The sequence below is a fragment of the Lissotriton helveticus genome, chromosome 1_1, assembly GCF_964261635.1.
Source record: "Lissotriton helveticus chromosome 1_1, aLisHel1.1, whole genome shotgun sequence".
In the NCBI taxonomy this organism is placed as follows: Eukaryota; Metazoa; Chordata; class Amphibia; order Caudata; family Salamandridae; genus Lissotriton; species Lissotriton helveticus.
The window spans coordinates 725,357,872-725,385,679 of NC_136057.1; the positions used below are offsets into that span (position 1 = coordinate 725,357,872).

A 27,808-nucleotide genomic window follows, 5' to 3' on the forward strand; every position below is an offset into this window, starting at 1 on the left:
CGCGCGAGAGAGCCCGCCGCGGCGAAAGTGAAAGCAGCGCGTTTGCACATATGTTTCCAATTAACGCGAGGGAGGGGCGGAGGAGCGTTGAGAAAGCAAGCAGGAGGAGAGCCAGATGACTCCTGAAAGCTGGCGGCTGCGAACGTGCCCGCGTGCGTAACCACAAACACTAGGCCAGCAAAAGTGTGTGGTAGCACTTTTAAAAAGCACTAAATGTTTCGCAGAGCAGCACATGCGCTGGCTCAGGCGAGCCCTAAAAAGCACTAATTGGAGTACTTTGTGGTAAACTAAAAAAGTGACCTTAAAATATTGTTCTCCTTAATTGGTCCGCTCTCTGGCATTTGGCATTCCCCAGATTTCTGCTCTATAAAGAGCAGCACTCTGCACCATGGCGCAGTATACCTCAATGGCTGGTGAAACAGATCTGGGTGTTGTAGCTTTATACCTTTTTAGGACTACTGAGGCTCTGTATAGCAAGATGGTACAACTTTTGTATATTTGTGATATCCAGGAAAATTAGTTAACTAGTTGCAAGAAAGGGCCTCTTTTGTCCTGGTTAGCCCCCATGTTTTGCCTGGACATTGATGCCCCCTAAATTTAGTATTTTCGTGGCTCCCCCAGACCTAGAAACTAGTAACCTGCGAACGACGAAGAAGGACGCAGCAAAGCTTGAAGACGACTACTAGCTCAGCCCCAGCTCTACTGGCCTGTCTCCAGCTTTTAAGACCCTGCAAGGAAACAACGCTTGTCCGACAGCCATCAACTTACCAAAACCCAAGGAAGACTGCCTGAACTTTACAAAAGACCAGAACTGCTGAGGACAGTGGTTCTGTCCCCAAGAATCCAACACAAAGGACTCTGGTGCCCTGCAGATCTGTGAGCCCTGTCCACTCTGCCCACACTGCACCCAACGCGTATGGCCCGTGTCCAGGTGGACCACGATCCAGAACAGGTTCTCCAGTGATCCTGACCTTAGGTCCAGCATTAGCTGAGCCCTCCTGGACTCTATGACAACGCTTGCAACCTGAATCCCTTGACTGCGACCAGCTCTGGTAAGAAGACTCAGACGTTTAAAAGCAACACTGGGGGCGTAGCCAAGATGGCGGCGTGAGAAGACGCTCTATCTCGGAGCTCCCGCCAGCTGCTTACGGCAGCACCGGCTATGACGCAGTTATAGCAGCGGTCGGCATTCACACACCAAGTCTCGTGTCCCTGAAACAGCTGTGCCCCATGTGGAGGGCGAAATAAACACCGGAGAGGTATTTTAGAGACGCTTGGCGATCGGCAGACAGGTGGCTTGTGAGACGCTTGGCGATCGGCAGACAGGTGGCTTGTGAGGCCCGAGGGGGGAGAGACCGGGGGAGAGACCGGAGGACGCGACCGGACAGCGATAGTCGCGCTGCCGGAATAAGAATCCTGTTGAGGTAGCTCCGTGAACTGTGGCTGACGGGAAGGAGTGTGGCGACTCGAGGTGGAGACGGTCTCCTGTAGCGGAGGGGCAGAGACGGCAGAAGACTGCGGTTGAGCCGCCATTCTAGGCGTGGCGGTGGCAAAGTCCAGTGCCCGGGGAGCCCGGTGGGTCGAAGAGACTACGCAGCGCCACCAAAGCCTGCCGGAATAATCAGCAACGCGGCACGGACCCACGCCGGTGGACGAGGTGACTACCCCCCGGTGAGCGGTCAGTGCAGCGGTTGAGCGGAGGCCCCGGTGGAGAGCGTCGGAACCGCCATCTTGCAGCGTCCCAGAGTGGTCCCGGGCGACCTAGTGAGAGGCCGGAGGGAAAGTTCCAACACAGGAAGGAGCGGATGAGAGCCAGCGGTCCCCGAGGCGGCAGCGAATGACTTGAGGAACCGAGTGGCAGCATAGCCCCTGCGAGGTTGGTGCGGAGGGCGGTTCGGGGGACTGGAAGACGCAGAGGGGCCCACACAGCAAAAGGGCACGGAGCGACTGCTGGGGACCATTGAGCGAAGGCGGACGCTAGAAGAGCTCACTTTACAAGTAGCAGACAGCCACCGAGGTGAGACGTACCGGTGGAGCGGCTGGGACCACTTGTGAACCCCCTGAAAGTGCCTGGCAACTGCGGGGCAGACCCACGTTGTCAAAAGATCGGAGGGGGAGAGGAAGGGCCCCGCTCTGCCACGCAGGGGTCATTGGTGCAGGAGCCAGACTTTGCGCCGCCGCCCTGGGCCTGGCGCAGGCCACTGGAGAGCTTGGGCCTGGTGCCCACTGTGGAAACTCGGTGGGGAGGGGGACAGCTGACAACGCGACCCGGAGGTCTCAAGAGACAGAGCGGGAGGAACCGGGGACGACGCCTGTGCCCAGTGGAGGAGGATAGCAGAGACCCTGATGCCCGGGGTGGAGAGAGGCTCGCTGGAAACGCGGTAAGAGTGCAGCGGCATCGCCTTCTTGCGACAAGGGCTCCAACTCAGGTGGGCAGGATTGGTGGTGTGGCCCCAGGGATACAGACGGTGAGTGGAGTGTCTGGCCCCGGGGACTTGCGGGCAGCTTGGCGGACGCTGGAAGGGCCTGCCGAACGAGGGGTTGCTGGCAAACAGAGCAAAGAACGGATTGGGAGGAGTGGTAGCCTGAGCTCCCTAACGGTAGACTGTTATGAGCTAGCCTGGTGAATGGAGGGAGTGAGCAACAGGCCGGTCCAAGGCAAGGGGCCATTGGATTGCTTGGCACGATACGACGCCCTGATCTTTCATTACCAAACGCGTGACTAACGACCCACAGACTTTCATTAAGCGTAGCCGCATAGCAGTGGGTGCGCCAGTGCATGCGCCCAGGGCCAGGTATAAGATCCAGGAAGGGAGACCCCAGCACGAGCTATATGTACCATATCCGGTGTGAGCGCGTAAGGACAAGACGGTTAAGGACCTGTTTGCAAAGGCCCAAGTGACCCCACCATCCAAAGATATGACCAAGACGGCCACACGCCCGTCCACGGGCACTGTGGAGGGCTCAGAGCCCATCACGAAAGCTTTCATAGAATCATTGTTCACGGCATTGAGCGATGACAGTCACACCCTCAAAAAAGAATTTGCAGAGGACGTCAAAGAGATCCGCAGGGATGTCAACGGGATAGGGGAGCACGTAATGACACTAGAAACCAAAGCAGATGGGCACGACACGGACATCGAGGCCCTACAACAGGAGATACTGAGGCTCCACGACCAGCAGGTAGATTTGCAGTCCCATGTGGAAGATTTGGAGAACCGATCTCGACGACATAACGTCCGAATAAGGGGAGTGACATTGGCTGACGACACCAAAGACTTGTTCGGCTTTACTAGAGAACTTTTTAACCACATCTTGGGTCGTCCACTAGAATCAGAACTTCGACTGGACCGAGTGCACAGAGTGGGGCCCCCGAGAGGGATGTTGGCCCCTCCGCAAGATATCCTGGTATGTGTGCAGGACTACCGCACAAAGGAGGACATTGTACAGAAAGCTAGACAGCTGCACCCCATATCCTTCAGGAACCAAATGCCGGTCTTGTTCCAAGACTTGTCAGCGAATACTTTGCAGAAACGACGGTCATTCAAACCTTTCACAGCGCACCGACAACCGCTTCAAATCCCTTACAGCTGGGGCCACCCATTTTGCATAGTGTTTAAGCTTGAAAACAAGCTGTATCAGATCCGCTCATTGAAGGAAGCCTGCCGCCTGCTAGAGATAAACCCGACTGAGGGGGAGGATGGACCAACCGGCCCGCTCAGGGGGTGCTACAGCCATGGGTCCCCAGTGGCGCCAACAGGGCAGTAGGTGCCGCGTCAGGAAGCCCCCGGCGTCCGAGATAGCAGATGGCCAATGAGCTGCGGTCGAAGCGGTAGCTTCAGAGCTGACATAGACTCACCCCAATTGACTTGAAGGGCCTCGACGTCTGCAGCTACAGACTGTTCACTACATATGCTGGCTTGTCGGCGGGAGGGAAGAGTGTTCTGATCTGACTGTCTTACCCCAAGTGAACACATTCCTGATTGCCCCTGAGGGTGATGGACTTTGGACCTTTGAACTGTTGGGTTTTTGAAGGGAGGGGGGGTGTTTTTTGAGGAGTTGGGAAGGGGAATGGGGATGGGTGTTCAGTGCTCCGCTCCCGTCTTCAGCTCCCGGAGCCCTTGTCCACGTGGCGCCGTAAACTTCCTATACACAATGCATATGCTTACGCCTATGGCACTACTCGCCGTGCCTCACACATTAGCCTGCTCTGGTCCCTAGGCGGTCATGCCTCCCACCACTCTTAAGATCTTGACCCTCAATGTGAGGGGTCTCAATAATCCTGTTAAGCGGCGAGTGATCCTATCCTGTCCTGTCTGGAAAATACGCAAGCTGACATATGCTTACCTAAGGAGACTCACCTATTGACGCATGATTGCTATTGTCTGCGCTCTCGTAAATTTCCCGCGCAGTTCTTTTCTTCTAGCCCCACCAATACAGCGGGAGTAGCGATTTTAGTGGTGCAGCGATTCAAGGTAAAGGTATTGCATAAAAGTGCGGAACTTAAGGGGAGACTGTTGACATATCGTTTTGTCCTGGGAGGTCTCATGTTTACCATTGGGTCCCTCTATGCCCCGAATGACGGACAGGAAAAGTTCCTGCAATCAGCTCTCACTGAGGCCACACCAGACAGACACATTATCTTAGGGGGTGATCTAAATCTAGTGTTTGATAATGTCTTGGACAGATCCAGTCAACGCACCCACCAGGCAGGCGCGCTTTCAGCTGGCAGCCTAGAACGATTGCAGGACATAGACCTACACGATCTCTGGCGTAGGCTCCACCCTCAGGATAAAGAATATTCCTACTACTCTAAAGCACACAAAACATACGCCAGACTAGACTATCTCTTAGCCTCAGGCCCGGTCTGCTCGCTCACGACCACAACTGAGATAGGGGTTACATCACTTTCGGATCACGCACCAGTCACTGCCACACTCACTCTCCCGCCTACAGCTTACCCCACAAGAGTATGGCACCTTAGAGACGCACTAGTGCACAGGGCGGATGTTGTGAAGCACATTCAAGACACAATCAGCGACTACCTTTCTCATAATGCCAACTCAGATACGACACCTGCGACACAGTGGGTGGCGCTGAAGGAGGTGATCCAAGGGGAGTTTACAGCCCTCTCAACGGCGGACAATAGAGAGCGGCAACACAAACACGAAGAGCTCACGCAACGCATTCGCGAATTAGAGCAAATGCACCAGAGAACAGGGGCCCCAAGGGTGTGGAGACAACTCAAAGTTATGCGGCACCAATTAGCGGCATTGGATCTGGATCGCGCTGAATTTGCGGCCCTAGGGCTGCGGCATGCTTATTTTAGGGTGGGGGAGCGGGGGGGAGACAGGTGCGGCCGCCTATTGACTAATAGGTTACGGGAAACACGTCAGCAACAGAAGGTCAAGGAGATTGTCCGGCCCGACGGGACTTGTGTCTCGGAGGATGCGGAGATTGCGGAGGCTTTACGAGACTTTTATGCCACCCTCTATACTGGCAACCAGCTGAATGGCTCGGAGGCCACCTCTTTTTTGGACTCAGTCACGCTACCATCCTTGACTACTCCTCAAGCGGAATATCTTGAGAGGGACATTCAAAAAGAAGAAGTCATTGCTGCCATTTCCAGACTTAAATTAGGGAAGGCGCCGGGACCGGACGGCTTCCCCGCCATTTTTTATAAGAAGTTTTGCGCGGTGCTCGCCCCAATCCTTACACGCCTGTTCAATACGTTTGCGGAATGAGGAGCAATATTGCCTGACCTTCTACGGGCTTCAATAACAGTCATTCCGAAGCCCGGAAAGGATAGGACTAAATGCGGGGCCTACCGGCCGATATCCTTATTAAACGTGGATCTTAAATTGTACACTGGGATCCTGGCGTCCCGACTGGCCCCTCACCTACCTGGACTTATAGACCCAGATCAAGGAGGTTTTATCCCTTAACGCCAGACAGTAGATAACACCAAACGATTCATTCACCGAATGAAGAAAGCCACCCGAATACCAGGGGAGAGAATGATGTTGGCAATAGATGCCGAAAAGGCTTTTGATCGCGTCCATTGGCCCTACCTAGAGCAGGTTATGGAGCGAGTGGGGATTGGGGAGAAATTCCGTACCTTTATCTTTAACTGCTATAAATTTCCCATGGCGGTAGTGCGGGTGAATGGCTACAGCTCTGCTAGTTTCCCCATCGAGAGGGGCACGAGGCAAGGGTGCCCACTCTCGCCCCTTTTATTCGCCTTATACATGGAGCCACACGCCCAGAGAATACGACAAAACCGGACAGTCACAGGGATCAAGTTTGGCAGCCACATCCACACGATCAGTCTCTACGCAGACTATATCATGATCTCACTAGACGCTCCAAGGACTGCCTTCCCAGCCTGTTTAGCCGACCTCGACGCCTTCGCTAAGGTGTCTGGGTTCAAAATGAACACGGATAAATCCATAGCCTTAGATCTTTCACTGTCTCCCCCTACAATACAAGATCTTACCTACAGAACCTCTTTCCTTTCCAATGGGCATCAGACACGGTCCCGTACCTGGGGATCCAATTGGCCTCCTCACTCCCCGCCATGGTCGCAGCCAACTACAATTTACTCCGAGGGAAGATCCGGGGAGAGATAAACCGGTGGAGACACTACCCACTCTCCTGGTTGGGTAGGATTGCAGCGGTCAACATGACCATTCTGCCCCAAATCCTCAATCTTTTTCGGGCTCTTCCGCTACGACCGCCCGTTGTATGGACCCGGCAGACACAAGCCGAACTTGCCCAATTTATCTGGCAGGGCCAGAAACCTAGCATGCGGAGATCATTGGCCACGCTTGCCCCAGAGATGGGAGGATTGGGGATACCCGACTTCCACAAATACTACCAGGTGGCGCAATTGCGCTACCTTGTGGAATGGAGTAAATGGGAGTCGGAGAAACATTGGCTCTTTCAAGACCAAGCAGTGGCCAGTCGTCCACTGCAAGAAATCCCCTTCCTTCGCAAGTCCCACCCCCCTAATCTTTTTGCCTCGTTTATAACACAAGTTCCCCTGGAGGTGTGGGACGCCACTAACATTGCCCATGATTTTACAACCTTCCCTTCTCCCCTCACCCCGTTGGTGGACAATCCAGACTTTGGCCCCGGCACAGTAGGGACGGCTTTTGCACATTGGCGGTCTGCGGGATGCCGATTCTTATATCACATCTATGGAGCAGAGGGGATCATTCCTTTACCCCAATTCAAACAAGAGTATGGCTTCCAAGAGATAGAACTGTTACGCTATCTACAAGTGAGACACTGGGCACTGCAACCACAAGTACGTGCAAGCGCAGACAGACTGCTTCTCCCATATGAACGGTGGCTCATCTCCCGCACATCAGACACTAAACTCATATCTGATCTTCATAAGATGCTGCAGGCAACACAGACACATATACACGACCCAGGCAGAGAGCGATGGGAAAGAGAGCTGGGTAGGGTCCTTAGTCACAAGGAATGGGAGAAGATTTACTACAGGGCACGCCACTCCGCCTACCACATGGGGCTAACGGAGACACTCACGAAAGTAACAACATACTGGTATTATACTCGGGAAAGATTACATGAGATGGACCGTAGTAGAGAGGCGTCCTGTTGGCGGGGCTGTGGCCAAGTTGGAAACCTGGTGCACCTGCTGTGGGATTGTGTCCAAATTCAACCTTATTGGATGCAGGTGTTAGACGAGGTGGATAAACATTTTCAGACAGAGCTCCCGCACTTTCCAGCATATGTCATACTAGGGCTTCCTAACCCCCTAACATACCCACTACGTTCCCATAGAGGTAGACAAATGGCCATCGCTCTAGGCGCCGCGGTGCAAAATATACTCATACATTGGCGCACCTCCAACATACCCACCTTTACAGGCTGGCTGCACAGGTTGTGGCATATACTTGGAATGGAGAAATTATCACTCACTATGGCAGGGGAGGGAGATAGATATGAAGAGCTCTGGCAACCATTTAGGTCACTCTTGATCACAGGATTTAGAGAAATCACATGTCCAAGGTATCTAAGACTGTTGAGACTCACGGAGCCGAAAGAAACAGACCCTTAAGGCAGGCGTAATTATTGAGACACAGGAGGGGAGAGTGGCAGGGAAGGATAGGGATAGAAAGGAGCACTGGACGGGTGGGAGGGGGGGAAGGAGGGAGGGAGTTCTTAGTTGGGGGGGTCTTTGTTTCATTCCCTCATACCATATGCCAACACTTGGCTGACTGTACTTTGTATGTTGTAATGTGACTGTGCCAACCTTCTAATTGCTTGTACGTTTCACTTTCAATGGCACACGATCAGAATGTATATGGTGTGATTTTTGATTTCGAGCTGATTTCAATAAAAAGAGTTAAACCATAAAAGCAACACTGCACCTGAAGCCCCTGGGCCTTGAGAAGCTAGAACGACAGTGCCCCCACAGCCTCCTACATCTCTACTTACCCCTGCTGTCGTTAGTATCCCTCCTGCAACCTCCGGTGCGATGCCTGCAGCCTGTTTATCGAAAGCAAAGTCTTCAATGAAGAGCATTGGGTGCCCGACGTTGAGTTTGCACCCTGTACTCTGCCGCCCCTGTGCCGCTGGTGGTGTAGGTTTGGTACTGCTTTGTGGCAACCCCTGTGCTTGCTCAAACTCCCAAGGCTTGGCCCCTGCAACCGATTTACTTGCCTGCAAGCAGGGTGGCTCCAAGCAGCCCAGTCTCATCGAAACACAGTGGGCTGAACTCTGATTTTGACCTCTGCACCCGGCCGCCCCTGTGCCAGTGGGTGTGCAGTTTTGGTACTCAGCTGACACTTGCCCCTTGCAGACTTTTGGTTCCCAAAGAATGGAACTGTAAGTGTTATACTTACCCGTATAACCATATTATTGTTTTCCTCCATAGGATACCATTGAACTGCTCAGAAATTGTTCCAAGTATCGACTTTTGAAAGTGAAAAGTATTTCTATTTAGAAATGTACTTAGCTTATTGCGATCATCTTGAAGCTAAAATAAAAGTAAAAACAAAGCTTACATTACTAAAATTGGTATGGATCTCCTTTTTGAGTCGTGTGTCCATTATTGGTCAATGTTGTGCAATAAATGTCTTGCACTCCTCTGTGTTAGGTTAAGGCTGCTCGCCGACACTTCCACTAATGGAGCACTTGGGGTTTTACATTGAGCCCTGCACACTTTTGGGGAACCCTTGGACTCTGAGCATGGTATATCGAGCTAGTGGCATACCCTATACACAACCAGCTTCTTACACTATTCCGATCCCAAATCCCCCACCTTCTGCAGTAGAGTGCCAAGTATCGTGAAACCATCTCTAAATGATCTGGGAGGATTAAAAATCACATACTTTGTTTTAAAAGTGTTCACCTCCAAGAAGTGATGGTCGCAGAAATCAGAGAATTATTTAAGAGATTCTGCAGACCCACTGAGGTTTGAGTAACAATAAGGGGGTCATCTCCAAACAGATGAGCTTGCATAGGGGTGTCTGTTAATTTGGAGGGGAATCGAGGATGCAGTCACAGAGATAGTCGGCAATGTCATTTATGTATAGTGAGGACAGAGTTGGAGCTAACAGACACCAATGGCGTATCCCTCTCGTGATCAGTATGCTGTTTGTGAGCTCTCCTTGGTCCCTCCACCTCACTTGAGCATAATGAACTTTGTAGAGCCTAATAAGGATCCCTAACAAATCTGTCTAATTCATTTTCATCAGGCAGGTCGCAAATTGTAACCAGCATTTACAGGGATTGTGGCATGGAAGGAAAGGCAGACAATCATTCCTGTGATTGTATTTCAAGACTTTTTTTTTTTTTAAAGCAGCACAAGATGCTTAAAGAAATTGAGGTTGCTTTAAAAATAAAGGGTATCCTCTTTTGAAAACTTTAGAAAGAGCATGGAGTGGTCCTCTGGACCACTGTCTGCTTTCCCAAAACATGTCATCCCTAAATCCCAAATGGTTAAAGGGCAAAGCCATTCCCCTTCTCAAATCAGTTACCACCAACTTGGAAGTCTATAACTGATCAATAGTTTGCAAGTGGGATAACAGTCGAAAACCATATCAACTTATAATGGGAAAGGAACGCACATTACACGTACCTTCCAAATCAAAATTTGGTACGTGTTACAGAATCCATTTTATGAGCGAGACAAGGTTTTCCGGTTGGCAAAATGGCTTTTGCACACACAAATAAGCTAGTTATTGGTCACAAAGCTTGCAATTTACTGAACAGCAATGTTTCCTATCACTAAATAACTTAGTGGAGTTGAACCTGGGTGCTTGCAGAACATGTGAGCGGTGACACAATTAGCCACACTATGTATCTCTGATCGAAATACAGTATAGAGTGCATCCAATTCCACCTTGGTCCTAGCTACTTTGAAACCTATTTTTACAGCACTTAAAAAACACAGGAGCACAGTATGAGGTGCAATATAAAACAAGTCATCATTAAAGGAAGGAAAGGGCAATACAAAAAGGCACAGGTAATGTAATCCATCTAGCAATTGTGGGTCTTTTTTAGTAACATCACTGAGTGTGCTTAGGTAACTTACCTAAGAAGCATTCACACCTCCCAACATAAGCTCCTGGGGCACCCGAATAGATCTCAGAAAATCTGGAAATCTCTAAATTCTTTTATTCGCGAGTTTAGTTTAACATCATAGATGCATGTGCTATCTTACTGTTGTGGTCACTCCCCCTACACAGACACATAAGACCCACCCTACCATAGCCCCCCATGCAGTACCCACCAACTGTGGAAGTAAATACCCACTCTATCGCTGCTGCATATTACACATGATTTTCTATGATTTTTGCTGTCATATCAATCTGTATATCTTATGCGTTTATCGGTATGATGCCTTGGACAATTTTCATTGTTGGCATCTTATCATAAATTTTGAGGCATTTATTAATGCATTTATCGGACCTGTGCCATGTTCTTATTTTATGTATATTGCAGAATAAACTTCCTGTCATTTTTATGCCTTTTCGAAAAACCCTTAACAAATCTTTACTGAACAAAACAAAAGTTATTCAAAAATTGAAAATCTCTGAAACTATTTAAGTAACCACCATTGGCAATGCCATCTGGCTTTAAAGAAATGCTGTATGGTTATGTGAAGCATTACAAATAGATAGCGTGGGAGTGGATATGTGTTTGACTGCATGCAAAGAACTGTAGAATAATACTGGTATAGGGTAAACGGTCAATTGACCTAAAGAAACATGTAGGTTAATGATTGCTCTCCACTCATCTGTGCTGTTGGCAGAGAAAAACAACATAAATTATCTAGTCATATAAGAAACTTTTATAGCAATCCATTGTCATGTGTGTGCCCCTGAAAGTTCAAGATGAAGCAGCTGGATAAACAAAAATGATCATAGCTGCATGGAGCCCAAGCACTTTTTTATGAAAGCACAAAACGTCTGCCCAAACAAAACATGTGCTTCTTGCTCCCAACATGGGGGCAGATCCAAACCCTCTCTCTGGTGATGCTCACATAACTGTATGATGACAGGAGAACTGTTAAGCCACACCATAAAACAAGCATTTGCAATGCAATAGGTCTCGCATTTACAAAAGTTTGAGCTATTGGCATTGTAAATAACAATGCTTTTTTTTAAGTTTTAGTTTTTAAAACATAAATTAAAGGCATTGTCTTTTACAATGCCAATAGCTTGAACTTGCGTAAATGCGAGACCTATTGCAAATGCTTGTTTCTCTTTCCTCAGCATGAAACCCACGAGCCAAAAGTGACCAGCACCTAAAATTGCTGCTTGCAAGACTCTGTTGCAGCTCGAGTCACGCACAGTTTGTAATTTCTTCTGCTGAAGGACTTCTTTTCCATGCTCTGCATTTCCCTTAATACTCCCTGGGGTCAGACACCTGTGAGGGTGGCCCTCTAAACCTGTGCACATTTTTATCCACCGTGTGAAAACTCAAGTCACAGCAGACTCAAGAATTTCAAGATGGCAGCTTTAAAAAAAATAAATTCTGTGCAACCTCACCACCCAAAAATCCATATCCACTCAAAAACCCTAAAAAAACACTTACCGCCCAAAGATACACTCAAAGCCCTAAAAAATATCCTTGCCACCCTATATATATATATATATATATATATATATATATATATATATATATATATATATATATATATATATATATATATATATATATATATATATACACACAGACACACACAGATAGATATATATATATATATACATATACATATACATACATACACACACACACATATACATATGTATAATAAATATAGGGATGTGTGTCATATATATATATATATATATATATATATATATTCACGCTCCAAGGTTGTCCACCTTATGAGTAGCACGCGAGCAGCAGCTTTATTTATGTGTAGGTGAGGACGGGGATCCGCTCGTAGACGCCGCTCCGTAATGGATCTGCCCGACGCGTTTCGAAGCTCCATCTGCTTCTCTTCAGGGGCTTTAACGGAAGCGGTGTGCGCACCCGTTACACTTCTCCGATTTCATATAACTCACCCGCCAATGGGAGGCTCCAATGAGACTTCTGGGAAGTGTAGTGCGGAAAGCACACAATCAAGTCCTGTATGGACTCCACGAGTGGGCCCGTCCTCGATCCCATGTACGGCTGCTACTTCACTGCCGTGACCCCCACGTTAACGGGGTGGTGCATACTCTGCGGCTGGACTGCCGCATATAGATTCACGCTCCAAGGTTGTCCACCTTATGAGTAGCACGCGAGCAGCAGCTTTATTTATGTGTAGGTGAGGACGGGGATCCGCTCGTAGACGCCGCTCCGTAATGGATCTGCCCGACGCGTTTCGAAGCTCCATCTGCTTCTCTTCAGGGGCTTTAACGGAAGCGGTGTGCGCACCCGTTACACTTCTCCGATTTCATATAACTCACCCGCCAATGGGAGGCTCCAATGAGACTTCTGGGAAGTGTAGTGCGGAAAGCACACAATCAAGTCCTGTATGGACTCCACGAGTGGGCCCGTCCTCGATCCCATGTACGGCTGCTACTTCACTGCCGTGACCCCCACGTTAACGGGGTGGTGCATACTCTGCGGCTGGACTGCCGCATATAGATTCACGCTCCAAGGTTGTCCACCTTATGAGTAGCACGCGAGCAGCAGCTTTATTTATGTGTAGGTGAGGACGGGGATCCGCTCGTAGACGCCGCTCCGTAATGGATCTGCCCGACGCGTTTCGAAGCTCCATCTGCTTCTCTTCAGGGGCTTTAACGGAAGCGGTGTGCGCACCCGTTACACTTCTCCGATTTCATATAACTCACCCGCCAATGGGAGGCTCCAATGAGACTTCTGGGAAGTGTAGTGCGGAAAGCACACAATCAAGTCCTGTATGGACTCCACGAGTGGGCCCGTCCTCGATCCCATGTACGGCTGCTACTTCACTGCCGTGACCCCCACGTTAACGGGGTGGTGCATACTCTGCGGCTGGACTGCCGCATATAGATTCACGCTCCAAGGTTGTCCACCTTATGAGTAGCACGCGAGCAGCAGCTTTATTTATGTGTAGGTGAGGACGGGGATCCGCTCGTAGACGCCGCTCCGTAATGGATCTGCCCGACGCGTTTCGAAGCTCCATCTGCTTCTCTTCAGGGGCTTTAACGGAAGCGGTGTGCGCACCCGTTACACTTCTCCGATTTCATATAACTCACCCGCCAATGGGAGGCTCCAATGAGACTTCTGGGAAGTGTAGTGCGGAAAGCACACAATCAAGTCCTGTATGGACTCCACGAGTGGGCCCGTCCTCGATCCCATGTACGGCTGCTACTTCACTGCCGTGACCCCCACGTTAACGGGGTGGTGCATACTCTGCGGCTGGACTGCCGCATATAGATTCACGCTCCAAGGTTGTCCACCTTATGAGTAGCACGCGAGCAGCAGCTTTATTTATGTGTAGGTGAGGACGGGGATCCGCTCGTAGACGCCGCTCCGTAATGGATCTGCCCGACGCGTTTCGAAGCTCCATCTGCTTCTCTTCAGGGGCTTTAACGGAAGCGGTGTGCGCACCCGTTACACTTCTCCGATTTCATATAACTCACCCGCCAATGGGAGGCTCCAATGAGACTTCTGGGAAGTGTAGTGCGGAAAGCACACAATCAAGTCCTGTATGGACTCCACGAGTGGGCCCGTCCTCGATCCCATGTACGGCTGCTACTTCACTGCTCACATGGTGGACAACCTTGGAGCGTGAATCTATATGCGGCAGTCCAGCCGCAGAGTATGCACCACCCCGTTAACGTGGGGGTCACGGCAATGAAGTAGCAGCCGTACATGGAATCGAGGACGGGCCCACTAGTGGAGTCCATACAGGACTTGATTGTGTGCTTTCCGTACTACACTTCCCAGAAGTCTCATTGGAGCCTCCCATCGAAGGGCGAGTTATATAATTGGAGAAGTGTAGCGGGTGCGCACACCGCTTCCGTTAAAGCCCCTGAAGAGAAGCAGATGGAGCTTCGAAACGCGTCGGGCAGATCCATTACGGAGCGGCGTCTACAAGCGGATCCCCGTCCTCACCTACACATAAATAAAGCTGCTGCTCGCGTGCTACTCACATGGTGGACAACCTTGGAGCGTGAATCTATATGCGGCAGTCCAGCCGCAGAGTATGCACCACCCCGTTAACGTGGGGGTCACGGCAGTGAAGTAGCAGCCGTACATGGAATCGAGGACGGGCCCACTAGTGGAGTCCATACAGGACTTGATTGTGTGCTTTCCGTACTACACTTCCCAGAAGTCTCATTGGAGCCTCCCATCGAAGGGCGAGTTATATAATTGGAGAAGTGTAGCGGGTGCGCACACCGCTTCCGTTAAAGCCCCTGAAGAGAAGCAGATGGAGCTTCGAAACGCGTCGGGCAGATCCATTACGGAGCGGCGTCTACAAGCGGATCCCCGTCCTCACCTACACATAAATAAAGCTGCTGCTCGCGTGCTACTCACATGGTGGACAACCTTGGAGCGTGAATCTATATGCGGCAGTCCAGCCGCAGAGTATGCACCACCCCGTTAACGTGGGGGTCACGGCAGTGAAGTAGCAGCCGTACATGGAATCGAGGACGGGCCCACTAGTGGAGTCCATACAGGACTTGATTGTGTGCTTTCCGTACTACACTTCCCAGAAGTCTCATTGGAGCCTCCCATCGAAGGGCGAGTTATATAATTGGAGAAGTGTAGCGGGTGCGCACACCGCTTCCGTTAAAGCCCCTGAAGAGAAGCAGATGGAGCTTCGAAACGCGTCGGGCAGATCCATTACGGAGCGGCGTCTACAAGCGGATCCCCGTCCTCACCTACACATAAATAAAGCTGCTGCTCGCGTGCTACTCATAAGGTGGACAACCTTGGAGCGTGAATCTATATGCGGCAGTCCAGCCGCAGAGTATGCACCACCCCGTTAACGTGGGGGTCACGGCAGTGAAGTAGCAGCCGTACATGGAATCGAGGACGGGCCCACTAGTGGAGTCCATACAGGACTTGATTGTGTGCTTTCCGTACTACACTTCCCAGAAGTCTCATTGGAGCCTCCCATCGAAGGGCGAGTTATATAATTGGAGAAGTGTAGCGGGTGCGCACACCGCTTCCGTTAAAGCCCCTGAAGAGAAGCAGATGGAGCTTCGAAACGCGTCGGGCAGATCCATTACGGAGCGGCGTCTACAAGCGGATCCCCGTCCTCACCTACACATAAATAAAGCTGCTGCTCGCGTGCTACTCACATGGTGGACAACCTTGGAGCGTGAATCTATATGCGGCAGTCCAGCCGCAGAGTATGCACCACCCCGTTAACGTGGGGGTCACGGCAGTGAAGTAGCAGCCGTACATGGAATCGAGGACGGGCCCACTAGTGGAGTCCATACAGGACTTGATTGTGTGCTTTCCGTACTACACTTCCCAGAAGTCTCATTGGAGCCTCCCATCGAAGGGCGAGTTATATAATTGGAGAAGTGTAGCGGGTGCGCACACCGCTTCCGTTAAAGCCCCTGAAGAGAAGCAGATGGAGCTTCGAAACGCGTCGGGCAGATCCATTACGGAGCGGCGTCTACAAGCGGATCCCCGTCCTCACCTACACATAAATAAAGCTGCTGCTCGCGTGCTACTCACATGGTGGACAACCTTGGAGCGTGAATCTATATGCGGCAGTCCAGCCGCAGAGTATGCACCACCCCGTTAACGTGGGGGTCACGGCAGTGAAGTAGCAGCCGTACATGGAATCGAGGACGGGCCCACTAGTGGAGTCCATACAGGACTTGATTGTGTGCTTTCCGTACTACACTTCCCAGAAGTCTCATTGGAGCCTCCCATCGAAGGGCGAGTTATATAATTGGAGAAGTGTAGCGGGTGCGCACACCGCTTCCGTTAAAGCCCCTGAAGAGAAGCAGATGGAGCTTCGAAACGCGTCGGGCAGATCCATTACGGAGCGGCGTCTACAAGCGGATCCCCGTCCTCACCTACACATAAATAAAGCTGCTGCTCGCGTGCTACTCACATGGTGGACAACCTTGGAGCGTGAATCTATATGCGGCAGTCCAGCCGCAGAGTATGCACCACCCCGTTAACGTGGGGGTCACGGCAGTGAAGTAGCAGCCGTACATGGAATCGAGGACGGGCCCACTAGTGGAGTCCATACAGGACTTGATTGTGTGCTTTCCGTACTACACTTCCCAGAAGTCTCATTGGAGCCTCCCATCGAAGGGCGAGTTATATAATTGGAGAAGTGTAGCGGGTGCGCACACCGCTTCCGTTAAAGCCCCTGAAGAGAAGCAGATGGAGCTTCGAAACGCGTCGGGCAGATCCATTACGGAGCGGCGTCTACAAGCGGATCCCCGTCCTCACCTACACATAAATAAAGCTGCTGCTCGCGTGCTACTCACATGGTGGACAACCTTGGAGCGTGAATATATATATATATATATATATATATATATATATATTCGGAGGATTCACAAACAAAAATACTTCGCAAGGAAGAACCAACAGGAATTGGCGCAAATAATTGACACTGTCGACAATACCGTCATCAACCTTACTGACACTGCTATCTCAAAGGCTGAAGAACAGCTGTTATCTCTTGGCCTTTCATATTGTCCACCCAATAGATTTTCTTATAATCAAACTCGGATAGATCTCTACAAATTTGTACGAAAGATCAAACTTATCAAGTACTTCAAACTTGAGGCCAGACGCAAACAAGGTGTGACAAGTGAAATCTCTACCAATATGGCACCTCAGCTCCAAGTACATGACAACATTGGCCTGCAAAATCTATATGACCTAGCTTTTGATGACTCCTCTCAACCTGTTCCAACTGTCAGCCAGGTGGTCAATGTGAATCGAACAGTACCTACACCCTTCAAACCGAAATAGACATTCTTTCCACTGATGCCACGTGATGCTGTGGATATTTTCAGTGATCGGGTCATCATTGAACTCAAAGCCCTTAACAGATCGATCTTGGGCAAACACAGACAAGTTAAGTACAATGACCAGCAATATAACTTGTTAATCAACAAACTTAAATCTAACCACAATGTGATTGTCAAGAGTGCCGACAAGGGCGGTAATACTGTTCTATGGAAGACTTCTGACTATATTGAGGAAGCTCAGAGACATTTATCTGATTCTACATGCTACATTTTGTCATCACAATTTACTATGGTCCAAAGCCAAAATCAGATACGTAAACAACTGAACACTTGGAAAAGACTCCATCTTATAACCAAGGAGGAGTGCAACTATCTAACAAAAGACCATCCTGTTACACCTTGTTTGTACTTCCTACCTAAAGTCCATAAACTTATCACCCCTACACCAGGCCGTCCCATCATATCGGCCATAGGGAGTATGACAGAGAACATCTCTAAATATGTGGATTTTTTCCTCCAGCCCCATGTTGCAAGTCTCCCTTCCTACTTGAAAGACACTACAGATTTTCTAACCAAGATCCAAACCGTTCAGTGGTGCAGTGATTTTTTGTTTTTAATTTTGGACATTGAATCACTCTATACCTCTATCAATCATCACCATGGTATCAGTGCATGTGAATACTATCTCAACACACGTGCTATTTGTTTCAGAGAACATAATGCTATGCTTATTGCAATGATCAGGTTGTGCCTAACCTCCAATTTTTTCCGTTTCCAGAATAACACCTATCATCAATTGCGTGGGGTGGCGATGGGCTCGTGTTTCTCCCCCAGCTACTCATGTCTTCATGTGGGTTGGTGGGAGGAGCACGAGCTCAGAACCACACACGCACATTGGTCATCTCACATTGAGCATTATTGGCGTTATATTGATGACATTTGCATCATTTGGAGGGGGACGGAGGAAGAGGCACTGTTATTTGTATCTGACTGTAACGCCAATTCTCTGAACCTAAAATTTACTGCCAATGTGAGTGTGAATGAGGCGGAATTCCTTGATGTGCATTTATATATCAAAGATGACAAACTTGAGACCAAATTGCATCGTAAAAGTACTGCGGGCAATTCCATTTTGCATGCTCGCAGTTCTCACCCATCACATACCATTCGCAGTATTCCGTATGGTGAATTCATTAGAATTCACAGAATCTGCAGTGAAAAGGAATCTCTTACAAGATGCCTTGAGGAATCTAGACAGCGCTTCATACAGAGAGGCTATTCCAGAGCCATCCTTGATCAAGCGTTAGCTAGGGCTTTACAAGTGGATCGTGCTTCGCTTCTTACATCTAGCGATCCCACTACTATTAGCACTAACAGCTCACAGGATACCTCTCTTTGTACGGTCAGACTGATCACTACTTTCTGCTCACAGGAGCGTAAGTTAAGGCGCATCATTGGCACCGAATGGCCTATTATTCTGACTGATTCTATTCTGGGCCCTCTATTAGCTGAAACACCTACCATTACATTTAGACGTGCGCCTTCCATGCGTGATGCTCTGGATAGAGCAGCACCTGAAAATCCACCTAAAACCAGCAAAATGGGCTTCTTTAAATGCACATCTTTTCGTGCCTGTAATTTTGCCACTAACACCACTCAATATGTCACTGCGTTCAGTGATGTACCCATCCTGATCAATGAATATCTAACCTGTAGATCAGAGTTTGTTGTCTACAAGCTCAAATGCACTTGCAACCTGGAGTACATTGGTAGCACTAAGCTGCCCGTTCACCAAAGAATACTCCAGCATATTAGAGCTATTGTTAACAGTGACAGCAATTACCCTGTGGCTAGACATTTTGAGGCTTTTCATGAGAAGAAAGTAAAAGATTTACAATACACTGTTTTGTGCTCGGTACCCCAACCAAGTCGGGGTGGTGACCGCGAAAGACTACTGAGACAGCGTGAATCACAGCTTATCATGTCACTCGACACCAAGGCCCCTAATGGTCTTAATTTGACGGAGGATCTGAAAAATTTCCTCTAAATTTTGTTCTGCAATTGGTTTCGAGTTTGGTTTCTATCTGTTTCTTTCCAATGACTGTGACTAATTTGGTTCTTGCTCTAGTTGCTGTGGCACTTTGTGGCTTATTTTTATCAGTAATCAATTACTTTGATGCTGTTTTGATTCTTGAAAAAAATGTTTGTTTGATTAAGCATTAGTGCTAATCATATTTTTGCTCTTCTCAGCACTTATCCTTTTGCCTCATTCTTTATTTTCTTTGTTTTTCTTTTTTTATCTTCCCATTTCTTGACATTAAACAAATTTCTTTTGGTTGGGCTGTTTTTCTTGTTGTCTTCTTTATTTTTTTCATTATCACTTTTTTTTGTAATATTTGAGGCATATCTATATCCTATGTTTATCACTGTTTTGTTGCACTGCATGACTCAAATGATTGTGGGGTTCATAGCTGATGTGGCAGTCTTCTATTCAACAGCAATGTGGTCATTTGTATTTCAGGCACCATGCCCTGACTCTGCTGACACTATTGATCAATTTTATATTATTGACTAAATCCCTTGCTCCTTTGGGTCCTATTTGTTTGGCACTTCATTAATATTTGGCACTTTGTCAGGATATCTGTTTGTGGCCCAATGTGGTACCTTCATTAGAGGTTGCGATCCGTTTAGTCTGTGTCTGAGCATATTTTGCCAGTCAATTCATTGTTACATTTACCATCATGTGTCTAATTATTGTATTTTCTCCACATGCTTTATTGTTACTAAGTGTTCATTTTTGTAACTGCCCTTTTTCTCTGTATATACCTTACGGTCATGCGTGTACCACTTTAAAATTCTCATTTGCACTATTTCTTCTTTTTGGGCGTGTTCCCTGAAATAAGCCCCTCCCTATGTTTTGTATATATACCTACACTTTTTTTGAGTGTCCCTATGTGAACAAGCTCCCTTGTGGAGTGAAACGCATTATCTAAAATAAAAACGTTTTCCTGCTTACTCACTGGAGTTGATGCATTCTTGAGCCTTGCTGACCGTTTGATGTGGCGTTTCGAGGTCTGCACCCTGCCGTAGCCTGTCGTCCATTGACAGGTTGGGATTATATATATATATATATATATATATATATATATATATATTCATTCAGTACTCCGCAGTTTCGCCCCGCTCCGGGATAACCAGCCAGGGCACACCAAAAAAACTCACGGACACGGACCACAGAAATCTTTTCTTCAGTTTATTTTCAGTGCGGATATGTCAAAGACGTTTCGGCTCCACGAGCCTTGTTCACCTGACAATGTTTAATGTGCGGGTGCAACCTTTTAAAGTGCCAGTAACATTGGAATGATGTCACGTGTTAAAAAAATGTGTATGTGTAACAAGGACATAGAAGACATACTATCAGATAGAACTCGCATTTGTCCTTAAATTTGGCATTTCATTAAAATATGCTAGTAAAATACCACTTTATAAAAGTAAAATACTTAAATGAGGGTTCGCATAACATGGTATATACAGTTAGAATCACTAACATGTTATCATTTAATTAACGTATGGACCTAGGTCACCAATACCAGACATTCACTCCTGTAAAGAGCTTGTTTTTAAAGTTGGATATTGTCTATTCTCAGATTTGATTTACTGTGCTAGTAAAATCGGTGAAATCCCAGATATCAACCTGGATACCCTGTCACCAAACAATTCGTTCATTCGTAATCATGCGTCAAATACAGATTAGTCACAGCATAGCAATATTTACAATAAAGTGCAAATGCATAAATCAGCAAAGAGGGTCATGTTGATGTACCCAATTTACAGTGCAAATAACGCAAAAAATGTGCAAATAAGAAGTTTGAATGTGCAAATAACGCAAAAATGTGCAAAACTGTAGTTTCTCGCTATACTGTGAAATCCGACAAGTACATGAACATGATACCAATTAGCAAGTAATTCGGGAAGGAAAAGGTTTTTTTGAGTAGCAAGTTATTAGGCAATCCAACCTCATTGTGTCAAGGGATATTCGGAGAGAAAAAGGAGGAAACTATTTAGGAGTTCTACCTCCTGTGATCCTATAATACCATGCCTACCCTCAACACCAACTTTGCGAGCAGGTTCAAAGAAGTCCTTGTTGTGTGTGTGTATATATATATATATATATATATATATATATATATATATATATATATATATATATATATATACAAAAAAGAAGGAGAGAACTCTGGGTAGGTCTCAGTTTAGGTGGAAAGCAGCTCCTGTAAGAGCACTCTCAACACCAGCGACACTCTAGATCTGCTCACCTCAAATGTCTATATATATATATATATATATATATATAACAGCAAACTCCTCCGACAGGCAAAGAAGCAGAGGCCACAGCAGGGAATCTGGTGGAAGCTTTAATATTTGATAAAAAGGCATAATGCATTTCGACCGCACACCGGTCTTCCTCAGATGCCAAACATTTCTGAAGACTTGCTTCACGTTTAAATTTTTAAATTGTCATTGCCGCATTCCCATTGGCTGGAATTCGCCACACCCCCTCATTACTAACTGCTCACTCCTTGTAGTTCGTAGGGACCACAAGCCCCAGGATGCATTTCCCAGGTAAGTGCTGCATGCGGGGTGAGTCCATGTGGATTTATGCGTATTGCGGGCAAAGTAGCGATGAAAACAATGTCAATTTCCAGTGAATAAAATCATTGAAAGCTTCCTCCAGTCCCCAGACGTTCCAGCCCCCTAAAACGATCATCAGCCGGGCAGGGGTCAGGGAGACAGTGCATTCCTGATCCTCCGTGAAGTCACGGACCATGTAGAAGCCGCTCTGGAGTCAGATGTGAAGAGAGGCGGGTACCGGGCTATATATCGTGCTCAAAAATGGAGGTGAGAGCCAACATGCGCTTTCTGACTGCTTCATCCTTTGAAAAAGAGGACTACTCGAAACGTGTCAGGATTGCAGTCACATGCTTATAACTTGCTGGCAAGTGGTGCTGTTTGACAGATAATAAAAGCTGTTTGGGGAAAGCTATCCTTTGTCTGAGTGCAACTTACCTGTTGGACACTCCCCTCTGAGCACGATATATATATATATATATATGAGCGAGAGAGAGAGACACACACACACTATATATATATATATACACACACACAGACACTTAAGTATAATACCTTACCTTATTTTTTACTACAACTATGCCTATACCATTTATGCTTTAACAACAAAATTGGTTGTAAAGGAGACCGTTGTAAAGGCATACTCATGGTAGAAACTTTTGTTGTTAAGGTAGGCATTGTAAAGACGTCTTTGTAACGCATTCGTTGTAAAGGCATCTCGTTCAGCCTTCATTGTAAAGGCCGTTTTCCACGGAACAGAAGGACGTGGGTGTAGAGTAAGGACAGGTAAAGGGGTGCGGTGGCGGTTAGCCTTGAAACAATTTCTAGGCATATTGGTTTTTGCCATTCCTAGGTGCACGTCCTGGTGGGGAAGTCTTTTTCTCTAAAGCATGGAGATGGATTACGTGGAAAAGGAATCCCTGCAGGTTCTCTTGTTGCAGGGTGTCCGATGTTCGGGCTTTGGACAGATCAGGTCGAGTCTACACCCCGCAGGGTGTTACCTTCCATATTGTCCGCAGAACTAAGATGGACTCTAGGGTGATTTCATATGCAGCTTTTGATGGTTCGCCCAAACTGTGGGTGGTCCGATGCCTTAAGGAATACGAAAGTATGACGGAGGAGACCCGTCTTCCGGGAGAACGACAATTGTTAATCTCCTTGCAGAAGCCCTTCAAAGCGGTTATGCCACTGACTATAGCACGATGGGTCTGATGTGTGATGCAAGATGCGGGCAAAAACGTCTCGCAGTTTGGTGCCCATTCGGTGCGAGGAGCCATGGCATCAAAAGCCTTCTCTCTGGGACCCAGGCTGGAAGATATTTTGAACGCCGCTGACTGGTCATCGGATTCGATATTCAAGAGATTCCATTTCAAACCAGTCATAGATATGGCCTCGCTGGTGATGGATAAGCTTTGAACGAGCATAATCCTTGCCTCCGGTCCTGACATAGAATGAAAAATTTCCTACTAACCATGACGGAAAGTTTCAATTCTATTAATGATGCGGAGGCGAGGATTATTCCCTCTCAGGGCTCTAACGATCTCCTTTGCCCACCCTTTTATGGCTACATGTTTCTTACCGTTTGGATGCTGATTCCTCATATGGTATAAGTATGTATGCATTGATTTGTGTTTTCTTCTGGATACGTGTTCTTTGGGTTATCAGATAATTATGCTTTGTTCGCACTTGTCTGTCAGAATCTCGGAGAATAGAGTCATGCTCCTTCTGGTTGATCTGTTTCAGGTTCCCGAGGGTGCCAAAAACGAATGAGCTGATGAAAAGTTGTTCTGGCTGTAGTCTCGAAAGAGGAATTGCCACAGGAAGCACTCGCCCTCAGGGATGACGGAAGGAGCTGATTGGTGGTTGTTATGGACTGTCTAAGGGACCATGGGAGTGCTAGTTTTTTGTTGAAGGAATAAATAAAGTTACAGCATAATCCTCGCCTCCATGTCCTTAATAGAATTGAAACTTTCCGTCATGGTTACTAGGAAATGTTTCATTCTTTTCTTCCCCTGAATCGCCAGTCCGTGTCCAATCCTCCATATGTCCTCTGAGGGGCCTTGCTGACACGGAGACTTGTGGACAACTGGTCCCAATGTGACGCTGTAGGGCCCGCACCCTTTTAGAGGTGAGAAGCAGTGAAATAGCCCAATGAGAAAATTGCCACCCTAGGTAGCAGCGCAGTGACACCCGAGGAGGGGAGGCTGCCCAGTGGAGACTGCAAGTGTGGTGCAGAAGTCTCAAAGATGATCTATTTGAGCCATGAACTTAGAAAAGAAAACAGGTGCTCTTTCGTATTACTGCCCCCACCCTTCTATGGATGAGGTAAACATGGTATTGTCCCAAGGTTGGGCCTGGAACCATTTATGGGACACATGAGATGCCATAAGTGATGATGGTGTTGTTGGTGGGGGAGAAGTGCTTTAATCATCTAGAAGGGTGGTTCCTGGTTGCCTTGTCCCCATCTTACTGCCTCACTAACCACAATGTTGGAGTGGCAAAACTGCCAGATATCAACGTACACAGAAACGTGTGTCATTTGAGGGTTGCTGTGCAGTCGTTGAAATTTCCCCGGTCTACCCGAGACCAACACAGACCCAAGGGCAGTTGTGAAATGCCTTCCTGGTACAAAATTGACTCTCACCCACTGCAAGTGTACTTGCTGCTCCTATGCATGCCGGGCAAGTCCGATCAATCGGGTTTGGTGGACTGTGGGCTGGTGCATCCACTTCACCGGTAAGGCCTATTTCAAAAGGGCAAGTTATAGAGAAATACTTGGAGACAAGCTGGTTCACATACACAGCGCCTAGGGGCGCAGAACCCCACACAGGCTGATGGCACGCCTGAGATTACAGAAGACAGCCCAGATTCGCAAAAGGTGGGAGAGGCTACCCCTCTGTTACAGGATCCAGTACCACCAGGAGACCTTCAGCTACTGAGAGGCACAGACAAAATGCAAAGTAAATTGGATGCAATGCTGGGGACAATTGGAACATCCAAAGAGAATCTCTAGTATAAAATGGACACAGTGGTGATCAATATGGGGCTTCTGACAGATGATCAACGAAAGTTGGGTGGAAGGGTGACCCAAACTGAGCCGTAGTTTTCAAGAATCTAGCTAAAGACCTCTACATGGACACAGCGGATACAGAACCAGATGGACACATTGAGATTCTTGGAGGGATAGTGGATGAAAGTGAGAGACGGCCTACATGGAGGACTTTTACCACTATGCCCCACAGAGGTTGTCTCTCTTCTTCATAGAGCGGGCACATAGGGTCCCGGCCTGCTGGCAGGGAGCCTCACCGCAGTAAATAGTGGTTAAGTTGTTACACTTCAAGGATCGGGATGCCCTCTAGACAGCACCTATGGCCCAATAAAATTTCAACTGTGGTAACCAAAAGGTACTGATATTCCCAGATTGCTTCATGGTAGTGCCAAGCAGGACGGCTTCTTTCCTTGGAGTCAAGAGGCGACTGCAAGAAATGGGTAGGAAATATGCCCTAGTAGTACCCCTCAAGCTGAAAGTCATGACGGAGCACAAGAGTCACTCGTTAAACATAACCGGAGGCAGCTATGAGACTGGGAGACGAAACGGGGAACACTCTTAGCCATCATTCTTTAAAGTGACTTATTCCGAAACCTAGGATTTGAGTTTCATGCATACTTATCTTCTTCGCTGGTAAGACAGCTCAGTGAGCTAAACACTCATAACTTAATTTGCTGTGACTCCTAGGACACACACTTGAATTCCAGAGTCCCTCTCAGCCTTCTATTCTTCTGAGCTCAGTAAACGGAGTACTTTTACGAATAGTAATAGCAATTCCTATTTTGATAGTAAGGCTGTAGAAAATATTGCTACTGTTACTTGATAAGTCTAACAAAATCATATTTGATGTATTGAAGTAGAGAACGGTGACTATTTGATGCCAAATCATCACTCTTGTTATTACTCCTAATCTTATTCCGCATGGCAAGCAAGTATTTCTTGAGTTAAGTAAATGCCCCACATCTAGGGCAGTGCAGCATGAGCCCATGGGTTAGGCTGTGGGAAGGAGCTCTTTCGACACCATGCCCCAGAACTTCTGATGTCTTTTCCTTTCTAATATTCCCCACAATCTCCGAGGAGGACGTGTAATGCCACCATGCAATCTTGTTTACAGTGGGACATTCCAGATCACATTTTGAATGTTTTGGCATACAACTAGCAAGTTTAATCACGCCACAATTATGTTATTTTACAAATCGGGAGCTTCATAATATAAAACATTCAGGCAAATTTCTAAAACAGGCCCACTTTCTAATACGGCATTTGAGTTCAAAGCACATTTCACTGGCTGTTCATCTTTGTCATCGAAAAACCTGCTGGGTGACTGTCCTTTTAAAAACAGCATACATGCTTTTTCATGAATTGGACCTGAAAGTAGTAGGATGATTCCATGTACAGACCTATGAGTCAGTCATTAAACAAAAGAAAAGAGACCATTTTTACCTTGATGTTTTGAGCATCAACGTTAGCACCAGCATCAAGAAGAAGGCTAATTACTGTAGTATTTCCTGCAAGGACAGCCCAATGAAGCGCTGTATTTTTATGGTACTTGTCACCAAGATTCACAGACACATTGAAGGTGAGCAGCAGTCGCGTGGGATCCACACTGAAATATAAAAATACTTTTAAGAACAAAGCTATCCAAGCAGTAAATAAAATAGAACACTTTTGTAGCCAGTAAGATTGGTGGTCTGAGGCACTCTCTCAAATACAGTTTAACATTAAATATTTACCGTAAGTGAGCATGTATAAGCAAGAACATGCTGGAGCAAGTTGTTAACTTTTGATTGGGCATTCTTAATTACATTCTAACCAACATAGATGAACACCAATTTACAACCTACAATTTCAATTTCTTGGCAAGGTTCAATGCACATGGTCCTGCAACCTTAACACACATTTTTGCAGTTGTGTAGTTCTTTAATGAATAAGGCAAGAGAGGATTTACTCCATTTCCAGCACTCAAGGGAGAAATCTGGAATCTCTCTCACCTTATTTTCCCCCTCCCACTCAAGGAGTTCACATGTAACACATCTGCCCCAAGGATATTTTACATTACATAAAACCCACCCACTCTTGTTCAGTCACATAAACATCACCATACACCAACACGTCGAGTGCACACGTTTATTAAAAACAGAGTTACCTACACGGATCCAAACATGAAAAGCTATGGGTTTTCTGTAGGTAACGTGGGTCAAAATATAGATGTCAATTGTTTAGCTACCAGAGCCAGAAATCGTTCCGTCAGGCAGATGGAAAAAAACCCACACAAGCCATCAAAGCAAGAAATCTAAGAGTAGTAGACACAAAATACACCTTTGCTGAAGAACCGTAAGAGTCATTTCTCTTACAAACAATGCCACAGCTTAGTTGGAGTCCGCATTAACAGTTGGTTGGAATAATGCAACTCCCAGAAACTCAGGCATTCACCACATTCTGCACTCGCTTAGTATAATTAAAACAAGCATTGGACTAGCCAATAGGTCTCGCATTTGGGACCTTATAAGTGTTTAGCCATGCAACATTTGGTGTTCTTGCACCTAGGATATTCTGCTGCATAACTAAATACTTATAGGGTCCAAAAAGCGAGACCTTTTGGCTATGCCAATGCTTGTTTGTTTTTTGTTGTGGTTTTGTTTAAGGTGCCAGATCTACAATAGCTGGACATGGTTTTTGTTAACAGTTCTTTGCATCAAATGAACTTGTTTTCATC

General features: G+C 47.3%; 1 protein-coding gene across 2 annotated transcripts in view; it reads right to left on the reverse strand.

Moving 5' to 3' along the window:
* ZDHHC17 (zDHHC palmitoyltransferase 17) overlaps positions 1–27,808 on the reverse strand; it is a 528,357-nt gene that overhangs the window by 342,554 nt on the left and 157,995 nt on the right. For both annotated transcript variants that reach the window (XM_078674258.1, XM_078674257.1), the window contains exon 7: positions 26,536–26,698. In XM_078674258.1, coding sequence (XP_078530384.1) covers positions 26,536–26,698 — 163 coding nt within the window. The remainder of the gene's footprint in view (positions 1–26,535; positions 26,699–27,808) is intronic.